At 36.3% G+C, this 22,819-nt stretch overlaps 1 protein-coding gene and 1 pseudogene across 2 annotated transcripts in view; one reads left to right on the top strand and one right to left on the bottom strand.

The window, feature by feature from the left end:
• Positions 1–9,845, top strand: part of LOC105622248 (glutamate dehydrogenase, mitochondrial) — a 181,737-nt gene extending 171,892 nt beyond the window's left edge. The window contains exons 6-10 of one of the 2 annotated variants that reach the window (XM_012203671.1): positions 83–293; positions 1,735–1,747; positions 6,789–6,811; positions 9,473–9,627; positions 9,729–9,845. In XM_012203671.1, the coding sequence (XP_012059061.1) occupies positions 83–293; positions 1,735–1,747; positions 6,789–6,811; positions 9,473–9,627; positions 9,729–9,845 (519 nt within the window). The remainder of the gene's footprint in view (positions 1–82; positions 294–1,734; positions 1,748–6,788; positions 6,812–9,472; positions 9,628–9,728) is intronic. The other variant, XM_012203677.1, reaches the window with a different exon arrangement.
• Positions 9,846–12,936: 3,091 nt separating this feature from the next.
• LOC105624034 lies at positions 12,937–13,999 on the bottom strand (annotated as a pseudogene).
• Between the last annotated feature and the right edge of the window lie 8,820 nt (positions 14,000–22,819).

Raw genomic sequence — 22,819 nt, 5'->3', positions numbered from 1 at the left:
ACGACGATATTATAATTAACCTGAAATTTTAAATGACCTTAGACGGTAATCAAAAGATGATAATTAAATTATATTTTTGAAGGCAAAGATTATTGCAGAGGCTGCTAATGGACCGACTACTCCTGCTGCAGATAAGATTCTGGTTGACAGGAACATACTTGTAATCCCGGATTTGTACATTAACGCTGGTGGTGTCACAGTTTCGTTCTTTGAGTGGTTGAAGAATTTGAATCACGTGTCATATGGTCGTCTAACTTTCAAATACGAAAAGGAGTCTAATTATCATCTCTTAGGTATGTTAGATAACAAATTTAATTAATCAAAATAATAATAATAAAAATCATATTATTACGAGCATGAATAAGTGACATAATTATTAAAATTCGTACTAATCAAGGGACGATTTGGGGTCGGCGCGATAAACAATGCGCAATATTCTATTATAATAATTCTAAAACTTTAAATAATTTAGGATTATAAAAATTTCGAAAATTATTACAAAAGTTCCGTACGTTTCGATTATATATTTTAGCCATCTTCAGCAAATTTTATATATATTTAAAATTCCTATCGCAGAAATAATATAAGATTTATGCAATGTTGTTATGTTTATGCGACTTTATAATGTTGATCATATTCCTAGTTCAGCGATACACAAAACTTCAGAAAGATGCAGAAAATGGCTATACTGTCCAAGTTACCCGGCTCATTGGAAACATTTCTCAATTTTCTATCTATATAGATATTTTCTATATATATTTTATTTATTGAATAGCAAATAAACAAAAAAATTTTTTTTTGCTTATCTCATAGCCAGTGAATCACTACACGACAAAATATCTTTACAGAATCGTCAGTTATTAAAATATATTTGAAAAAAATTCACTCGTCAATAAAAATGAACTCTTTCAAACATCGAACTTGTGTGAGTGGTACAAGCGGCATGTCATCGAATCCATTGGTTGGTATCTCTCAAGGAATTTCAAGAACGTGAGTGGGTGGGCATTGCCGCGAATCATGAATCTTACAATAAACATCAATAAGTGTAATCCAATGCGCATGGGATGTCGGTTCGAAATGCTGCGAAAGATAATGACAAAAAGAGTGACGATTAACGTGCAATCGATGGACAATGCATTCGCGTAGTCGGTGATCGCCGTTCTGTACCCAGTCGAAAGAAACGCGGATCGTGAATCTTCTTACCCACACTATACGATAGAGCGGAATTTCCAAAATATAAAATTTCCTATAATGTTAAAAGACGTAACGAAATTCGAATGTCTCAACGACGTGTCCATTAATTAGTATACGGTATCGAGGGACAGAAAACGCTCTCTCGATGCGACTCACTGACAATAGAAAGGAGAGAAATATGTCAATTTATTATATTTGCAAGATCCGCAAGACAACAATGAGCCATTTCATATGGATCAAGAATCTGTAAATATATGATTAATAAAAGCAAATTCTTCTTTGAAAAAAAATTAACATTATTTATTTTGATGAACATTATTTTGCAACTGTTTACATTATTTTCATTCTAACGAGAGATTGCAGTCACACATGATAGATTGCCGACGGATAAATGACTGCACTATCCGACTACCGAACGATGATGACAAGTGATTGAGTTTTAACAACTATATAGAAAGGACCGAGTTTCATTTGTCGTTTACGCTGATCTAGATAGAATGCATCCTCGAGAAAATTAATTAATTAATAGCCATCAGGAAGCATCTATGCGCATGTATCAACATCATCATCATCAAGTATTTAGCATAGGATACTACTTGCGCTATTCGTACGATTCGCTGCCAACATATTGATTTCGTCGCGATCTGGATTGCGTTTCTTGGTTCGTCGAAAATTGCGAAGTTTAGCACATTGCGTAAAAAAAATTTTAGCAGCTAATATCTTCATGGAAACTTTGTCGAGCGAACAGTGGGAGACATTGCGCAGCGCGACGCATTGTCACGTGTATGAAAAGCCTTTCGCGCTAGATGATAATCGAGTAAGCGATTATTGCCGTTTAACAGTTGTTACAGGGATCCCGCACATTCAAATTGTAATTTAAATTATAAAAACTCATATTTTATTCCCATAGTTTTCTACAATTTATCAGATTATGATTCACAATTTATTATCAAAAAATAGCTATAGCATATGAAGGCTGTATAGAATTATTACCAACAAAGGAAAAATATATATCATTTACAAGAAATGTTAAAGATACCGCTGAAAGATTCGGAATAACATAAAATTATGATTCATTGATCCTTATAAATTTTTAAGTCTCGACAATTTAGCATCCTTTCTCAATAAAAATGAATTTCGAATTTTACAATGCGAATTTCAAAATTTGTCCGAAGAAGACTTTGAGTTACTAACACGAAAAAGGATTTTTCCATACAAGTATTGTACATTAATTGCGCTAACAAGCTGCAGGATATATGTTTACCACTGCGCGAATCATTCTACAGTCCTTGACCGGTGACACTGTAAGCGAAAGCGATTACGCGCACGTCATGAATGTTTGGCAACAGTTCTCTGTTCAACCCTTGGATGAATACAGCGATCTATATTTAAAAACGGATATGTTGCTGTTAGCCGACATATTCGAAAATTTTCGCGATAAATGTATTGAAAGTTACGGTCTCGATCCGTATTATTATACTTTATCAGGTTTTACGTGGGACGCTATGCTGAAATATACGCGCATAAATTTCGAACTGTTTACTAATATCGATATGATGATTTTATCGAGCGCGGTATATACGCGACGGTCTTAGGCAATGTTCAAGGTACGCGCGAGCTAATAACAAATATATGCAGTATAACCCATCGCAACTTTCTACGTACTTGATGTACTTCGATGTTAATAATCTATGCGGATGAGCGATGTGTCAACTGTTACCGTACGCCAAATTTCGATGGGTTGAAAACGTTTCGGACTTTGACGTTAGCACGATTGCTCAAGATTTGCTCACAGGTTATGAAGTCAACTTAGAATATCTGGAGCATCTGCACAACGAGCATTTTGATCTGCCATTCTGTCCAACGCATGATGAACACCTAGCAAGCAGCAAGATAAACTTAGCGACTATGTATGACAAAAAATGTTATGTTATTATATTATTTATACATTATCGCAACTTGCAGCAGTGCATCACGGTCTTCATGTAACAAAGATTTATCGCGTATTGCTATTCGCACAAATACCATTAATACAAAATATTACGTAAATAATCACGATTAAAATATCACGTATTATTTTGTCTGCTACATCCACGTTGAAAGGTTTATTGCCAAACGTCAGTCCATCCTTGTGTAAGTAAACGCCATACACGTCATCTATACTACTGTACTTCTCTTTTCTTCGCGTTCCCCGTAGGATAGCCTCGACTTTTGATAGCTTTGACCCAGCGGGCCCAAATCGACTCGCTTTTCGGTCTTTCGACGTTTACAACCGATTCTGAATCTTCATTGCTAGCGAGTCGTTCGTCGTTTCGAAAACGTTCTCGGATGACTCAATTGTACGATCTTCGTACTTCATGTGAAAGTTATCGGCTGTACACGATCATGCGATCGATTATCGAATTTACGCAGAGTCGTGGAGGGTTTGAACGTTACGCTATCTTTCTTATTCTTCTCTTCCTTCTCGTGCTTAGTCACAGACGCTGTCATTATAGCGCAACTCTCTCTTTATCACGCGCACACCGGGGATGTGAACGTTCTGTCGCAGCGATTTGATAATAGACTTAAAATGCCTATCCAACGCCATGTCCTTGATTCTTCAGTGTTCAGAGCGCGATGTTTCTTGCGGATCGACTCGCTCATCTTCTCGATCTCCTTCGCGATTTTTTCACGCTCGCACACATCAGCCATGTTCATCTCTAGCGAAGTATCGACAACGACTGACCACGTTATGGTATCGCAAACTCATTAAATTCTTTTCTACCTCCCGTCTTTAAGCGCACTGTCCTTGTCAATTAGTAGAAATATTTTGTCGCCAACACAACAGTCGCGACACAACGCGCAAAATTCATCGTACGACAGGTATTCGGTATTCACGTTGTAAACGTGTTTCAAGTTGGATCATCCTGTTTGAACAGGATTAGCAGGTTCGCGTTGTCGCTATCAGATATTTAGGTCAGTGCTCGCAAAGATTTGCACATTTCGGGCCGATTCCGGCGTTCTATCCTCACTATCGTTCAAGGCTCGGCGCTCGAGCCGCCAAACGTTCACATGACGCTCCGGCTCAGGATCATTTCTATAGTTTAAACGTGCGGAGATCGTTTTAACTTTACGTTATTAAAGAATATTTTTCTTGCAAAATAATTTTTATATTTTTAAAAATCAAATACTAAATTTTCTAAAACATTTTGTCATAATAATTCTTGCCTACCAGAAATTATTCAATAATAGTTGTAAATTTACATCGAGAAGTTTCTAGAATAACTAACATATTTTATCATAATAATTCTTGTCTATCAGAAACCATTCAATAATTGTTATAAATTTACATCGAGAAATTTCTATAACAGATTTGCGAAAATTGAAATCAGAAAATACGTGAATCTAGAAATTCCGTGTTTTTCATACAAAATCTTATAAAGTCTTATCAAGTAACAAAGATTCTATATCGCAATAACTATTTTCTTCTGTAAGCGAATATAATTATTATTTTAATTAAAATAATTGTGTCGCGTTCATGTAATTCGACATGCGTTTTCGTAAAGCATATTACGGAATCGACTGCTTCGAAATGCTATTATATATTCAACGATATGGAGATTAATCGTATCAGAAACGTCGGAGTTATTATCATCAAGAACTATGTGTCGCTGATGTATGATAAATCTTTGATTGCGCTGAACACTGGATGGAACACTAGATCCGACATAGAGGAAGGACTTTAATTTTTGCGTATTGCTCAACATGTTGTTGGGCTTTGCGAGGATTACAAATGCATGAGTTTTCGTCAACGATCGCCACAAGTTGATATTGATAAAATCACGACAGCAACGACAATAATTGTCTGATTGGCGACAGACCCGACGTTTGAATTATTCAAAGTGACGAATGCCATGTGTTATTAAGCGAAATAAATAAGCTGTCGATGCTATGAGTATTGGAAAGCGGTTGTTATTTGAGCATGTGTTTCGCTCATGAGATTTGTATGAATATTCTCTGTTATAAAATACGACCAAACATTCATGGGCCGTCAAAACAATTACTCAGCTCGAAAAACTGCGATACTTTATCTTTGCTCTATGGACAAGTCGAAAGAACATCATATTTCAAGATGCAAGTGTGTTCGACACTTGTAATTTGAATAACATGAAACTCTATTTAAATTCAGATTTTTATGTGTACTATGATTTGAATTTGAATTTTGATAAAAAGAGATAAAATGCCATTTTGTTTGATATGTACGCGCGTTTTCGTAAAGCATATTACGGAATTTCGACTGCTTCGAAATGCTATTCAATGTGCTCTTTGTCGAGAAAAAATCTTTTACGGTCATTGACTGCTTGCAATAAAACGAATCCGTCAAGAACGCCACCGTGAATATACGCATAGAATTTGATTGCAAGAAAAATGTGCTTGCAAATACTACAGTCTATTGTCTCATCATACACGATCGCGTAGTTCAGTATATTCGTTAACAAACGTTGTGTGTAAAATCATCTAAGTACATAATCCGACACGCTATAAAATATACGATTCATTAAAATCGATCGCAGTCTCGAAAAATCGTTCGCCATAACTGTATAAACGTTTGCGGAGCTGCAAAGATTTATCATTGGAAAAAAATTTATCGTGAAGGAAGTGGCAGTATTGAGAAAAGGAGCTCTTCTCTCTCACTACATTTTTAGCGCACGCACGTACGCACGCACGTACACCGCATATACGCACTAACACATAATTATTTAAAACCCGCTTATTTATTCTACTTTCCTGCAAAAACTCTTCCTTGCAATTTGTTTGTGATTAGAGCTATACGCAATTTATACGATCAATATTGCTTTAATTGCTTGTACGAAAAGTCCAACAGCAGTAGCAGCAGCAGCAGCAATGCATTCTACTGTAGGAAGCAATGAAAAAAAAAACACATGAAAAAAAAAATTATTACGTTCCACTTTAGAATAATGATAAAACTCCATCATTTACGAAAATATATATCAAGTAAGTTTAAGAATTCTCCATTTTTATTACTTTTTTCAATTAATTATTTAATTATAATATATTAATTTTTGATGTATGATCCAATCTTTAAGTAATTTGACATAAACAAAACTTGAAATATAAAGTTAAAAAATGCATTTTCTGAGCTTAGTGTAAATTAACATAAACTATAATAAATTATAAACTAATTAAATTGGGACCCATTTTGATTCTAACTACATTTTGATATTATTAGATTGTGTCCTTATTTACGAATATTCCGGTAGAACTAGCATTAAACAGCGTTAAAAATAGAGATGGGACTATATATTAAAAAAGACAAACTGTAAGACAATTTTTAATTTCCATCCATCTGACCTTAACTCTACATTTTTTTCATTCAACAACAAAATTTATAAGCAAGTGCTTCAATGGATCACCACATTTAAATCATCATTGTCATCAATTGTTGTTGACATGGTTATGCAGGATCTTGAAAAAATAGCGAAAAAATTACCTGTAGAATTATTATTCTACTTGCGGTATGTGGATGACATCGCTCCATTAGGAAGTACTAATGAAATATCAGAAATATTTAACTTTTTACATATAGACTACAGTTCACTGGAGAACGGTATTGATGGTAAATTAAGTTTTTTAGACACTATGATCATTACTGACAACTAAGATTATTTTTGAGATTATTTTTAAGATTATTTTAGATTATTTTTGATAAACATAAACAGAAAGTTACTTGTTCAGGCAGATTTCTTAATTTTCACTCACATCACTTTCTAAGTCATAAAAAAAGCATGGTCTTTGGGTAAAATAATCAGATTGACTCATCCTCGGTTCCAGAAAAACCTGGTTGATGCTATTCATATCTTTTAAATAATGGCTATCCTCTTTCCTTCATTTTTTTCAATAATAGAAAAAAGATTATCACATATACAATAATAATATAAAACAAAATATTTATATCAAAGAACAATTTTTCACAATTCCATATATAAAATCTGTTTTTGAAAGTTTTTTTGCCTAATAGGTGTAATTGTAAACTAGTGTATTTTATCTAATACTCTAAAAAGTCTTATAACTAGAGAAAAAATCAATTAGATTCTTTGGCTAATCATAATGTTGTCTATAAAATTTCTTGTGAAGACTGTGAAGCGAGTTATATAGGACAAATAAAAAAAAACTGAAAACAAGATTAAATGAACACTTCGGACATTAAAAAAAAAACTGATTCTCCATCGGTGATTACTGATCATATAAATTATGCGTATAAATTACAACTGTAATTTCAATTGGAAAGACATAAAGATTTTAGACAAAGAGCCGTCTTACAATAAAAGATTAATCTCCGAAATGAAATTCATATAAAAAAATAAAAATTAAGATTGAACAAACAAAATGATACTGAATCAATATTGAATTCTTATCTATAGCTTTTCAGTCTCTTTCTCCTTCATAGTTCCTTCTTTTCTTCTTATTTCTTTCGTTTCCCTATCTCTATTCCTCTTCCAATCTCATCTTCCAATCCCCACTTCCAACAGTTACAAAAGTCTAGTTGCTATTACATAGCATCAGAACTAGTTTCTGATTGAATATTTTAATTTTTTGATTCGGATCGCAATTTGTTTTTAAAATTAATTGACTTATTTTCTATTGTCTTTAATTAATTGGACTAATATCCTTGCTATACGTTCTCGTTTGAGATATATGTACACAATTTTTAATTTATTATATACTTAGGTCTGTTTTATTTAATTATGTATATGATTATGTATATGAACAATTAATGTATGTAACGATCATTTATTCACTATTGGTTTTATAATTTATAATGTATTTATTCTTATAATTGACAGAATGTGTGCTTATCGACTAATTCAATCGATTATTAATATGGATCATAAATTATGACTGCTATAATCATAGACGAATGTTAATTAATTAAATTACAAGAGAGAGGGAATTATATATTGTTACAGCATTAATACATAAAGAAATCTACGATCTTTATGTTAGTAATTATAAGTTCAGAATTATATGTATCCAATCGTTACAGAAAATTAATTTATTGTGTTTGATTTTCCAAACATTGTAAATACTAAAGATGGCCTAACAAAAAGGTCGAAATGTTTGAATAATTTTAAATATATTAAAATTTGGCTCGTAGCCCTTATTGTTGATTTAATGTTTATTTATTTTTATTGAGCCATAATATTATTATTTTATCAAATTAATTATTTTGTAAAACTGTAAAGATATTTTATTGTGTGTAATGTTCACAGGCTATAAGGTAAGCAGAAAAAAATTTTTTGGTTCGTTTGCTGTTCAACTGTATCTAATAAATAAAATCTATACAGATAAAAAATTGAGAAATGTTTCCAATGAGCCGGATAACTTAGTTGGACAGCATGGCTATTTTCTGCATCTTTCTTTGTTTTGTGCACCGTCAGGAATATCAAATCAACAAAGTCACACGTATAACAACATTGTATAAATCTTATATTGTTTCTGCAATAGAAATTAGTTTTAATTATATATAAGATCTGCTGAAGATGGTTAAAGTACATAGTCGACAGGTATATGAAATTTTTGTAATAACTTTTCGAAATTTTTGTAATCCTAAATTATTAAAAGTTTTAGAATTATTAATAAAATATTGCGCATTATTTACCGCGCCAACTCCAAATCGTTTTTGATCAGTACAAATTTTATTGAAGAATAAGGAGTCCTACAAACTAATCAATTTAATTAGTTTAATTTATTATAGTTTATGATAATTAATAAACTTTATTTAACACGAATAATAAAAATAAAGAATATTTTGAATTCTACTTATTGTTAATTTTCTTCAACTGTAGATATTAAATAGTAAAAAAAACACATACATTAGGAACAGAAATAATTAGATAGAAATAAAATTAAGAGCATATAAGATTTTATATAAAATCACATCTATTGGAACACTAACATAAATGTAGTTAAAGTTAAAATTGAAGATATGTTATTTAAATATGTCTGTGATGAAAAAAGAAGTTATATGTCGAGAAATTTTTATGTAAAGTTAAATGTTTAGAAATTTTTGCAAAATCAACTGGTCCTTTGTTCAGTGAAAGAGAAAAAATAGAATCAGTGGATGAAATTGATTAATCATCCACTGCCAAAAATATTGTACTCAGTCATTGAATTCAATTTTATTAGAGAAATTCTAATAAAAAATAAAAATTGTAATTAAGTTTGTTATGCAAGCGAATAACTTTTGAAAATATGATTTATAAATTTATATTTGTAGAATCGGTGCAAGAATCTTTAGAGCGTAGATTTGGTCGTGTCGGTGGCCGTATTCCCGTTACACCATCCGAAGCTTTTCAAAAACGTATATCTGGCGCTTCTGAAAAAGATATTGTCCATTCTGGTCTAGATTATACAATGGAGAGATCTGCTAGGGTAATTAATTAGATTAATATAAGTTAGATCAAGTATAAAGTCAATTCTAAATATTTTTCTAAATATTCAACTTAATTCTAAGTATTTTTTGTTTAATATAGGCTATTATGAAGACTGCCATGAAATTCAATCTCGGACTCGACTTAAGAACAGCGGCATATGCTAATTCGATTGAAAAAATATTTACTACTTATTCGGAAGCTGGCCTTGCTTTTTAAATATTTTATTACATTGTATGTATGCAGTAAATATCGTATTAATGTGCGATAAAGATGAAGTCAGTTTTTATCGTAAAAATCGCAAGAGGTGACTTAGATTTATCATTTAAAAGATATTTATAAGTAACGATCATACCATAAATTAAACGAGTCATAAAAGGTAAAATATTCAAAAATTGCGGTGGAATATTTGATGCAAAATTATCATTTTTGTAATTAAGTTTGATATGCAAGCGAATAACTTCGTCGTGTTTTGCATTGTGACGATTTATCTAATTATAGATAGAGTCGCATAGATCAGATATTATGATACCATTAAATAATAACATGAGATAAAAAAAATTGACCATTTTTTTCTTCTAAGATGAAAAAGGTCCAATGCATTTTTATATTTCAATTTTTATGTATAAAATATAAAGAAATATTATTATACAAAGCTACCGTTGAGATAATTCGCTATTTATAAGTAGCGGATTTATAATTCGCTATTTTCTTGAATATGCCATTTTGACGATATTGCTATATTTCTAATATTGATTAAATAAAGAAAATAATTTATGATTTTATCTTACGACAAGAAATTGACTCTTACAGAGCAAAAACAGCGATTAGCGATATATCTGGTCAGATATACAATGTTATACAACATAATTGTTATACATATACGATATTCTGTTAATAAAGATATTCAATTCTGAAAGTAAATTATCTCTTTCATATATGAATGAGTAATATACATTATTTGTGTCTGTATTTGATACATCACATATATATTGACATGCTATCGTAATACATAACTATGTAACAAGTACCAGGTGTATCAGCTTAAATCCGCTGTTTTTAGAAAAACACATTTTTTTTTTCCTAGGAAGCAAAAACAAATTTATTCAAAGTACTTGCCCTCGCTAACTATATATTTTTCCCATCTTTCGGGCAATTTGTGTATACTACGCCAAAAAAATTCCTCATCTTTCGAGGCAAACCATCAAGCCATTTTCGGAAGTTTTCGTAAGAATCGAAGTGCCGCTCAGCGAGCGCCCATCGACGAAAACAGGTGATAGAAGGTGCCAGGTCTGGTGAGTACCAGGCGTATAAGCTTAAATCCGCTGTTTGTTCATAGATGGCATTAGTGAGCGTACAACACACTTTTTTTTATGTGTTTGACATCTATCAATATTAACCAGTGCACATCATCAGCAATTTCATACAACATACATTTTTTCTTTCGTAATCATGTCTAGTTTTTTGCTAAAAAAAAAGCATATGCGGAAGCTTTGCTTTTCTGTTTCAATTTGAAGAAATCGGCTGCCGAATCGCATCGAATGCTTGTGGAGGCCTATGGCGACAATGTTTGATCGGAAACAACGTGCAGAGATTGGTTTCGCCGGTTCAATGACGACAATTTTGACCTGAGTGACAAGAAGCGTGATAATCGGCCCAGGAAGGTTGAGGACTGTCAATTGCAGACTCTTTTGGACGATACCCAATCGCAAAAAATGCTTGCCGAGCAATTGGGTATTTCTCAAGCAGCCATTTCCATGCGGCTACATGTCATGGGGAAGGTTCAAAAGATCGGAAAATGGATACCGCATGAACTGAACGATAGGCAGATGGAGCGATGCCAAAACACATGCCAAATTTTGCTTGCTAGACAAAAAAGAAAGTTCCTGCATCGGATTGTGACAGGCGATGAAAAGTAGATCTATTTTCAGAATCCTAAACGCAAGAAATCTTGGGTTGATCCTGCTCAACTATCAACATCTTCCTCAAGACTAAATCGCTTCGGACGGAAGACGATGCTATGCGTTTGGTAGGATCAGGAGGGTGTCATCTACTACGAGCTTAAAACCTGGTGAAACTGTTAATGCTCACCGCTACCACCAACAACTGATCAAATTGCACCGTGCTCTGCGTAAAAAAAGGCATTATCGGAATAGACATGACAAGCTGATTTTCCTCAACAACAACGCAGCATCGCACGTCAACAATGGTCCAAAACTTGGAGACACTCAACTGGAAAGTGCTACCCCATCCCCGCTTACTCACCAGACCTGGCACCTTCTGACTATCACCTGTTTTCGTCGATGGGCCATGCGCTCGCTGAGCGGCACTTCGATTCTTACGAAGACGTCCGAAAATGGCTTGATGAATGGTTTGCCTCGAAAATGAGAAATTTTTTTGGCGTGTACACAAATTGCCCGGAAGATGGGAAAAATGTATAGTTAGCGAGAGTAAGTACTTTGAATAAATTTGTTTTTGCTTCCTAGGAAAAAAAGAAGTGTTTTTCTGACTAAAAACAGCGGATTTAAGCTTATACACTTATAGTAATAAAAAGTATAGCGTAACTATACAGTATAACTATACAGTATAACTATACAGTATATTGTATTAAACGAACCAATAGTTACGCTTTACTTTTGAAGAATTTTGAAGAATTTTGAAGTGCTTCAAGCGCACTCTGAATCAGAGAAATGCTTCTGGGAAGGTCAAGATCGTTGATAACCTGTATAGTCTGGTAGATAGCCCACAACTCACGATGAAGATGAAAGTTTCAGAAGGAAGTCTGTGTTTAATGTTATCCTCTATTTCAGGTGAAAAGACTATAGCTCTGACGGCACCCTCCAAATCCTTTGATCCATCAGTATAGAAAGCTGCGTTTTTTCTGAACGTGAAAGATTTGTGATAGAAATTCGCCAGTATCACACTAGGATTATTTTTGTCGCAATCATGCATGACCTTGATATATTCTTTAAAGAAAATACCTCGTATGAGTATCTACCAGTATACTGGTAGATACTGGATCTGTGGAGGGTATACTTTTCATGTTGACTAGTAACATAATATTTGAAAAGTCTAGAATCCTTTATGACTTCAATTTGACGGTTTTTTTCTAATGGCAGTAATTTTCATTTCTTCTAAAGAACTATATACAATATATAGGCGATACTGAACTTGCCATAGCTTTATATATAAACTTGGAGACAATGAGATTGTGAATCTGATGTTTAAATTCTTTGGCTTCAACGAGCATGACATTTATTGGGATTGAAATGCGGTATCCCATTGCCTTCCTAATTACCTTGTATTGTAATCACTGTTGAAACTTGATGAAATCAGCAGGGAGCAGCAGGTTTCCAGGTAAAGAATTGGCATCTATATTCCAATGCACTACGAAATGTGGCTCTGTAGGCGGTAAGAAGAAGCTCAGGATGTGAATCCCTTGTGACACTTGAGTTGAAGTAATGGCAGATATATTTTTTTCCTTTGTCAATAAGATATCTCAAATATAGCTTATCGTCAAGCTTATGATCTAAAATAATGCCTAAAAAACGGTGCGAATACTCTAGGAATTATGCTCCCATTAATACTGAGACTCTTTGGAATCTTTATTGCGTTACCTTGCGCGAAGATAATCCAGTTAGATTTTTGAGATGACACTTCCATATTTCTGAATTTTAGATAACCATATATTTGATCTAAAGAGTGCTGAATGGATCTGATGGCTATTTATGTCCCGATGTGTGGAGAACAGAATTACATCGTTTGCGTATTGAAGGAATCGGGTGTCTTGATGTAAATGCTGTTCAAAGTCCCTGAGATAAATGTCAAATAAAAGTAGACTTAATAGACCTTTGGGGTATGCCCTTATAGGCATCATATGGTCCGTGCAGCTCACGTCTATCCACGCGTCTATGACAAAATTAAGATGTCTGATAAGATTTTCAACGAATTTTCTAGAATGAGCGAGAATGCCAATCTAAGTCCTTCAATAAAATGTGCGGGTCCACATTGTCGAATGGGCCTGCTTTATCCAGAAAAACGGCGGCCATAGGAGATTGATTCAGAAAGCCAATTCTCACCGAAATGATTAGTGGCCAAATTGTCGTCACAGGGTCTAAAAGATCTGAAGCCCAATTGTGATTGTGGCAAAATGGCCTAGATTCAATCCATACCACCTCAGTCTTTGGTATAGGATACGCTCCATGAGCTTGCATGCGCATAAGCGAAATGAATCTAATCGCTTTAGAACCCGGCTTGGGAATAAGCACCACCAGAGAGCTTTTCCAGGAATGTGGGAAGACACTCTTAGAGAAAATTTCATTGAATATGGATAAGAGATAAGTCTTAAATTCGATAGGGATTTGTTCTAACATTTTGTAACTAATTTGATCCAAGCCAGGAGCAGAATTCTTACGAATGAGTTGAGCGCGTATTTAAGTTCTTCGGAAGTAAGAGGATCATCAAGGTGCAGAACTCTGACTGTCTTTAGATTTCATTGCTTCATGCGTTTTAGAGCAATCATAATAAGAAAATGGAGGGCATATTTTAGAAATAATCTCCAATGAAGCATCCCAGAGGGATTGCATTGTTCCATTGTTACTAGTTATATTTCTTTTAAAGCTTTTAATTAGTGATCAAATTTGTTTAGTAGGAGTCTTATCATTAAAACTGTTCACTAATTTGTGCCATCCTTCATGTTTTTGTTCGGAAAGTTTTTTAAAACAAGCAACCTTTTAAAATTCGATATGTTTCTCATTGGTAGGATTGGATTGGAAGTTTTTAATAGCCTTTTTTCTGTTCTGCACAGCATCTAAAAGGGATTCCACCAGGGGGGAGATTCAAGCTTTTGGTAGTGTGCAGAAGTACGTGGAAAGCATTTACTTTTCGGAAGAAAACTTTTGGCAGACTCAATAATAGCTTGCGTGAATGCATCATAGCAATCTAGTACATCTTTCCTGTCTAACGGTGGTAAATTCTTAGCAGAAGAAAGCAATTTATGAAATAGGATTTACTCTTCCTTAGAGAGAGGTAATTTATAGGAAAATTTGGATCTTAAAGTAACCTGTATGCCTTTAGTAGTAACTACAAGGAAATGGTCATTCCCGAATGTATTGGACTCTACGGAAGCATTGCAGAGCGGTGCTTAACTGCGGAGACGCCAAAGTCAAGTCGATAATCGAAGCTGTGGTAGACGAGAAATAACAGATTTAATGATTCCTGTTTCCAGTTTTTAAACTTGAAGGAATGATTCGGAGATTCACCACCAGAAAGCAGCTTATCGCCGAAACAGAGGCTTATTTTGAAGGATTGTATGTGTACAAATCATTATTTGGACGGCTTGAAAAAGTTAGAGAATCAAGTATATCGAACTAAAAAGAGACTATATTGAGAAATAAAAATGAATCGATCAAAAAAATGTGTTTTACTATGTTTTTCTAAAAACTTATTGATTTATCCTCGTATTTTATACATTGCAAAATTGTGATCATTTTCTCTATAGGCTTCTTTTTTTTTAATATAATACCTTTCCCTTTAAAGTCGTCATTTTTTAATAAGCTATTTTTATTAATAATTATTAATATTAAATATAATAGTAGTTGTTAATATTTACTATAGAAGAACGATAGAATCTTTTTTTTTTTATTTATTTCTATCAAAATTCAAAGTTTATGAGTAGTTTCCATAAAACTGAAAAATCATTCATTTTCTTTGCAAAAAAAATATCGTTTTTAGAACAAATCGCAAAAACGCTTATAGTTTCTTAAAGTTCAACTTTTATTAGTTGTTGAATCACTAATAAAATCTTTTTTCATTTATTTTTGACAAAAAGATGAGGTTTTAAAAAAAATCGTTTTTTTCATGTTTTTTTCGATCCCTTTTCACTGATTGCAAAATATCTTTTGTGCTACGACTTTCTAACTCAAAAATTCTTTTTTTTAATCTTTAAACGATAGATTAAAAAAAATTATTTAAAACCGATGCACCACATTTAAGATGCTAGCAAATACTCAGATGTGGATAGATAAGGACTGTTAGAAATGAATATTGAGGGTTAATTATAAAATTGTCATTACCTTATAGATGTTCAATAATTTCATTTTGCTTTAGCTTCTTGAAACAGTAGGAATAAATTTGGATGCACCGTAATAGTGCTCGACACAACTGTTTACCCTAATTCCATCACTCAAATTTAAGTACGTAGATATCAAGTTATACATTTTCACCATTTTCTTCTTTTATAAATTATATCATGGTTCAATATATTAACATAATTCGATTATACTCACTTGATACGAGGAATTTATTAATCGATTTATCAATTAATCACAAATAATCACAAATGATTGATTATTCGATTGAAAATCACGCGAAGCATTAAAACACGTGTGTCAGTCCGTATACAACACAACATATGTTACGTGCAGCAAGCAGCTGATTGACTTTCTTGGTTATAGATGCAATAAGTGCAGTTCACAGCGCCTCAGCGCCAGAGTTTGCAACAGAATTATGTCAATATGTTGAAACGTGACAATTTATAAAAGAAGAAGCTCATCGTAAAAACATGTGACTAGATATCTACGTATTTAAAAGATATTTAATATTTGAGTGATGGAAGCGAATTACAGTAAACAATTGTGTCGAGCATTATTATTTTATTAGATTACGCATCCAAATTTATTCCTCCAACTGTTTCAAGGAACTAGAGCAAAATGAAATCATTGAACATCTAATAACAATTTCATAACTAAGATAATAATAAGCTTTTAAAGTGTATTTGACTTGCATTTCTGTTTTGAATATTCATAATTCTTTGAATGTTAAAAAGCACAATTGTGTTTCTTATAAAATTTCTCATAAATATGTAATAAATACTACGAGCGCGATATCGCAAATAAAATTGTTACAACAAATATTTCAGTACGTCGAATTATATATGAAATGCTCTTAGAATTCGACGTATTGAAATAATTGTATGATTGTATGTTCAATTACATTTTGTATGTTCAATAGTTCAATAGTTCAATAGTTTTATAATACTTATCGTACAATAATTATTTGTCTAAATTCGTTTATGACATTTCTCTAACAATTTTTATCAATGTAATTAAAATGCAATCCAATACTCAAAAGATTTAATATCCATTTTAATTTCATCATTCTAATTTATAATTTAATGGAATTTAAAATATGTGAAAGACAAAGAGATAGTGGTAGAGGGGAAAGGAAAGAAGGAACGTGTTTTTACAAACGTATGAATGTGTTCGGTCAGTGTATAGCCCGTACATAAAGTGCCCGCATCGTGCGAAGCGCCGCTCCTGCCCGTGTTCTATACGCTACTCGTGATACGCTAATTTCTATTTTTTCTTGTAACTTGAAAATTAAGCTTCGGACAAAATTTTCATAAAGAAAAAAATCGTCTTAGAATTCGTTCAAGAATACCTCTTCAGGGACACCTAGGTTGTTCAGAATCACCCTGTATATATTGTGCCCGTAGTCGCGACAGCACAACTTTGTCGCGTTCTGTATTACTCTTCTCCCGTAAGCGATTTTCCTTATGGAATGGCTCGATAATCAAGCAGATTAGTCGCTAAATATTTGTACTTTTCACAAATTTAAGTTGAGCGCCAGGCACAAGAGTACGTGCTTCTCTTTCGTTAAATGTCGCTTTTTTTATTAGACTCATGCAATTGTAATTCGCGAAGTAACAAGGGTGGTTCGCCATCGGCGGGGAATATACCGGAAGACGAAAGAGATGGGCTACAATAACAAGATTTAACAAGAAAATGAATAACAGGTGTTTCGAGACATCCATTCGTACAGGTACTTATAATAACTCGTGAATGATCTGTCAGACTCCGTGACGACTAGAATTAGAATCTAATTTATCTTGATTCGGCAGCCATATCGGATAAAGACAAGGTCTGAGCTTACAAAGAAAGAAGATCGCAAGAAGACGACACTCCAGAATAATCACGCAATACTCGACAATTATCCCTTCCGGGATACTTCGAGCTCATGCCTTGACAAAATTTAATTTAGCGAAATAGATCACATCAGCTCTACATGTAATAGCTCTTTAAGCACTGTCTTTATCGTTATTCTGTGTCGCGTTCGGCGAATATTTTGACTCAAAAATACACAACAAAATTGACTCGGCTGTAGCAAAGGCAAGCGCCGCTCGACAATCGTTTTCTCTATACTAAAGGGCATATGACATGTGGCTCGTAAATGCTAAGTTCATGCGCCATAATATCGATTTCCAGAAATATCGCGAGTTTTAACACTCGACCCACCTGGCACCAGGAATCGCGATTGGCGGTTTTACAATCAGGATAATATTCGTTTTATCGATTATACTCCTCCTCGAACCCATTAATATCCGCTCCTTCCGCTCGCTTTCTCAAAAGCTACAACCTCGTTCTCTCGCCTCAAAATACTGAAGACCATATATCCTCTTACAATCTCTGATTCGGCCATAGTATGAGTGTCAACCGGGATTTTTCTGCGGATTTATGAAGGCTATTTCGCTCCGTTCCTCCTCTAATCAGAGTCTTGTCAAACGTCGATTGGCCCTTATCAATTATCTCGGTGGCGCCGAGAACAGGTCCTCGCGGGCCGTGAATCCTTGCGCTCAGGGCGCGTAATATGATTGTAAGATAAACTCTCTCAGCAGTCTCCTGGTTATTTGGACCGATTCGGGTAATGTAGGCCAACTCCGCCATCGATTCCATGTAAGTATGCCTTCCGATGAACAGCATCCTCGGCTATTTGGTGTACTAGGAGTTCTCTCTCTCTCTCTCTCTCTCTCATTGCTCATGTAATTGATATATGATACAAGAGTGGCGCCATTTGACCATGTTACGATTGATCACGTTGCAATTGGTCATGTTGCAAATGACCATGTTGCAATTAAGCACGTATTGCAAATGATTACGTTACGTTTGATCACGCGATGCAAATGACCACGTTGCGATTGATCATGTGATGCAAATGGGTATATAATACTGTAACCTTTTTTTATAAGTAAGGAAATGCTTTATGCATCCCACCCATCTCGAGGGAGAGCTGAGGGTATGCGAGACTCGTATCCGCTAAAACTCCCTACCGGATGTCCTACTCTGATCTAATTGGGGCACTTCCGGGAACGCGTGCAGCATGCTTTCGGAGCTCCCGTGTAATGGTGAGGGGACGGAGTTGGAATCCCCGCCGGCTGCTCCAGCCCTCCGGTCCCTTCTCCACCGGGGCCAGTGAAGAATATTTTCTTTAGCCCCGACAGCCTATCCTGTCCTTTGGGGCGAACTAGATAGGCAGGAGACTAGTATTCCCCTGTTCAGTCTCGCGACCCGTTCTCCTCTCCGGGACTGTGGGAGGAGGAAGAACACATGCTCCCCTTCTCCAATCAGCCTTACCGACCACACATAGCGACGGCGATGTCGGCAATATTGGTTCAGCGATTTCTGAACGGAGGAAGGTCCGCTGCACCCCCCGAGGGAATATTCTGGGCCTTCCCTTGATGCCGATGCTCTTTAAAGCAAGTGTTGAGTAGCCTTCCCAAGAGAGTTCGATCTGCCTCCTCTTTCCTCTCGTCTGATGAATTGAACCATCCAAGGGATCATTCCCCTTTCTCTTGGATTCCTCTGCTTTTTCTTGTCCTTCGTTCTGCTCTCCTTCGGGGGAGAAGAATCTGCCATCCATCATGATAACGACGACGGCTAAGGCGAGGGGCGCGAGTATATCAGCTGTATAACGGTTCTCATAGGGATTCCCGAAATCGTCTCTACCATCTCCTCCGTCGCGCTTATTTTGTGAGGGAAGAGAAGGATCCTCTTGCCAGGACTCTCTCCCTTTCCTTTTCCGCGTGGTAGAAGGAAGACGGCGATCCAGGCCCGTTTGCTTCTTATCGCCCTAGGATCGGAGCGACAAGTCCGGACCAACCTCCTGGATTAAAACTCCACCCTCTCCGCCCCGCCGAACAGTCTTCCAACATGTGCTGCGCGTAATCCAGATGTCCGAGTAGTGATAACATCGTGTTGTTGGCTCTCTTCCAATTCGACACAAGTATTCACTGATGCAGCTGTGTCCGGTAAACTGTGTCAGATGGAACGACACCCTACTCCATCCTCTATCCGTCCAATCCACACAACAGGGGAGAACCTCCTAAGGGTGGCCTCCACGATTCGCGCTCCGACAATCGGCGGCTGCTGTCCGAGACCTCGTCTCTTCGAATATCCGCTGGTGAGCTCTCCGCCAGATGCTATCTCTGATCCCCGTAACATATCCGCCTTCCAGCTGAATGACCTTTACCTCAGTGTATTCTGCCAAAGCGTCGGCCATTAATTCCGTTGGAGGGACATCGGAGGGAGAACTTGGGCCGCCTCATAGGACACGGTCCTGTAGTCCCTAATGAGGCGCAGAACTAACCTCCTTTGCCCCGAAGTATGATTCGAATCTTGCTTCGAATCTGGCCCGCGCCTCGCCGCACTACACGGAAGCTCCATAATATACGGCTGATAGGACAGGATCGTGTCATATAAGAGGCGCGGTCCTGTCTCTTCTCACACCAGGGCCTAGACCGCGGAGGTTGGGCATTAGACCGCGTCGGTCTTTCTGCCCAACTGCTATCGTGAAATTGACGAAGCGCCAACGATCATTCAGATGAAAGAATGAACAGATTTTTAATCTTGAGCCTTACGTAAATGTCTCCTCTGATCCGGATCGCGGGCGACGCCCCGTAAATTCCGTCATGGAAAAATAACGCTTCTGTTTTCACGGAGATCACCCTAAGACTCTGATCCTCAATTACCGACGACGCAGGCAACTACTATGCTGCCATTGGCGACCGCCCTTCCCTAGGAAGACACCTCGACCACCAGCGTGTCTTCCATATAGCAGACAATGTGGCAGTTAGGGGAAAGGACCGTCGCAGAACAATGTCATACGCGACGTTCCACAACAAGGAGCCCAATATTGACTTCTGTAGAACGTTGCATGACGTATCCTTCCCGTGCAAGAGTCTGGACTTGTCCTGGAACTCCAGCCATCTATCCCGAAAGTAATCCTCCTATGGAGACTACTTAGATAGATAGGGAGGCAAGAGGTAGTACTTTCTCAATGCCTCTATTTGACTTCAGGGGCTGGTATTGAAGATATCGAGTGACACCGCCAATGCCACATTCCTTTCCAATGTGCTTCGAGAGGCACCCGAATCTGACGGATTGCGTCAATCGTCGATCTGCCTTTTCGGAACCCGAACTGTCCCTCGGACAGATTGGGACCGGTTCGGGATAAATGCCGGACGATGCGGGCAGCGATCACTTGTTCCAATATCTTCCCTGCATCGTCCAGTAAGCAAATAGACTTATATGCGGAAGGACTGCCCTCCTTTCTTAAGAGGACGAGCCTGACCCTTTTCCATTCCTCGGAAAATCTATCTTCTCTGAGACAACTGGTAAAGAAGTGCCTCAGACAGTCGCCAACTTCCGAAGTGATTAGACGCTACACTCGGCCCGGGACTCTATCCGGGCCGGAGGCCCTAGGCTGCCCTCGTAGGCGGGCGTAGATCATCATCATCTCCTCCTCCGTGATCCCAACCTCTCTGACCACTCGGGAGATTTCCGTAAGGCAGGATTTCCACCTCATTGATTAGGAAAAGGATACTTATCACTATGTCCAGGAGCCCGGAATCAAGGACTTCGGTGATTTGACCCATGGCTGTAGTATTAGTCATGATTCTGTAAGAGCGCTCAAGTCCTCCCAGGCCTTTAGCTTTTGCCCGCTTAATGTCTATTTTGAGGACTTTGTGTGCTTTGCGCAGCGCCTCAGCCGTGTTTTCAGCTCTTGCGCCTGCATATATTAGGTTTGGGAAAAAGTTCGTGGCATTTTTCCCGTGGCATTAAAAAAACGGCCCGCAAAAGTGCTTTAACTCGGCTCGAACCATCAGTACCAGGTATGTAAATATGAAACCGGAATTTTTTTATAGAAAATATACGTTTATTGCATGAAAATGATAAAATGATAAAAAATATTTTATTCAAAGTATTGCCCATTGGTAGCTATACATTTTTTCCACCTGTTTGACAATTTGTGGATGCCACGCCAAAAAAATTGTTGCTCTTTTGAGCCAAACCAGTCATCTAGTCATTTTCATACATCTTCGTAAGAAGCGCTGCTGAGCAAGTGTGTCCCATCGATGCAAATAAGTAGTAATCGGATGGAGCCAAATCTAGTGAGTAAGCCGCATACGAAAGTATTTCCCAACCAAATGCCTCAATCATTTCCTTGATCAATTTTGCTGTGTGTGATGATGCATTATCATGAAGCAAAATCACTTTGTGTTGCCTTTTTTGATATTCTAGTCGTTTTTCACATAAAGCTTGATTCAAATTGATCATTTGTTGTCGATAGCGTTCAGTATTAACGATTTCACCAGGTTTTAGCAGCTCATAATAGATCACATCTTTCTGATTCCACCAAACAACAGAGTCTTGTCTTCCGTCCAGCGATTTGGCCTTGCAGTCGATGTCGATGGTTCGCCTGGAGTTACCCATGATCTTTTACGCTAAGGATTCTCAAAATATATATATTCACTTTTCATCGCCAGTCACAATTCGATGGAGAAACTTTCTTTTGAATCTGGCGAGCAGCAAGTGGTTTTTCGGTTTTCCTGCTGTCTTTCATTCAGTTCATGTGGAACCCATCTTCTGGATCTTTCCCATGGATCTCAAACGATATGGAGACTTCTCATGTCACATATTTTTTGATCCGCGAGTTGTTGTTGAGTTTGAGCGTCATCCTCATCCAACAATGCTTGCAATTCGCTGTCTTCAAACTTTTTCGGTGGTTTTCCATTCTTCGTTTCTCACGTCAAAATCGCCACTTTTGAATTTTTTAAACCACTTAAAACATTGTGATTTACCAAGAGCATGCTCACCGTAAGTTTCAACAAGCATTCAATACGATTCTGCAACAGTTTTCTTCAAATGGTAACAGAAAATCAATGCTGTCTGCAAATCGTAGTTTTCAGGCACAAAATTCAACGCTATTACAAATTATACTGTATTGTATGAAACTTGTATTGTTGTGAGTTGAAAATTTTTGTCAGATGTCAGAACAAGGAAATGGCGTCAATGGCGCCGTCTGCCGGCAACTACATTGACAGCTATGGCCATCTATTGGTAAATTCCGGTTTCATA

The sequence above is a fragment of the Atta cephalotes genome (genome assembly GCF_000143395.1).
Source record: "Atta cephalotes unplaced genomic scaffold scaffold00002, whole genome shotgun sequence".
In the NCBI taxonomy this organism is placed as follows: Eukaryota; Metazoa; Arthropoda; class Insecta; order Hymenoptera; family Formicidae; genus Atta; species Atta cephalotes.
This window is presented reverse-complemented; position numbering and strand designations above follow the sequence as displayed.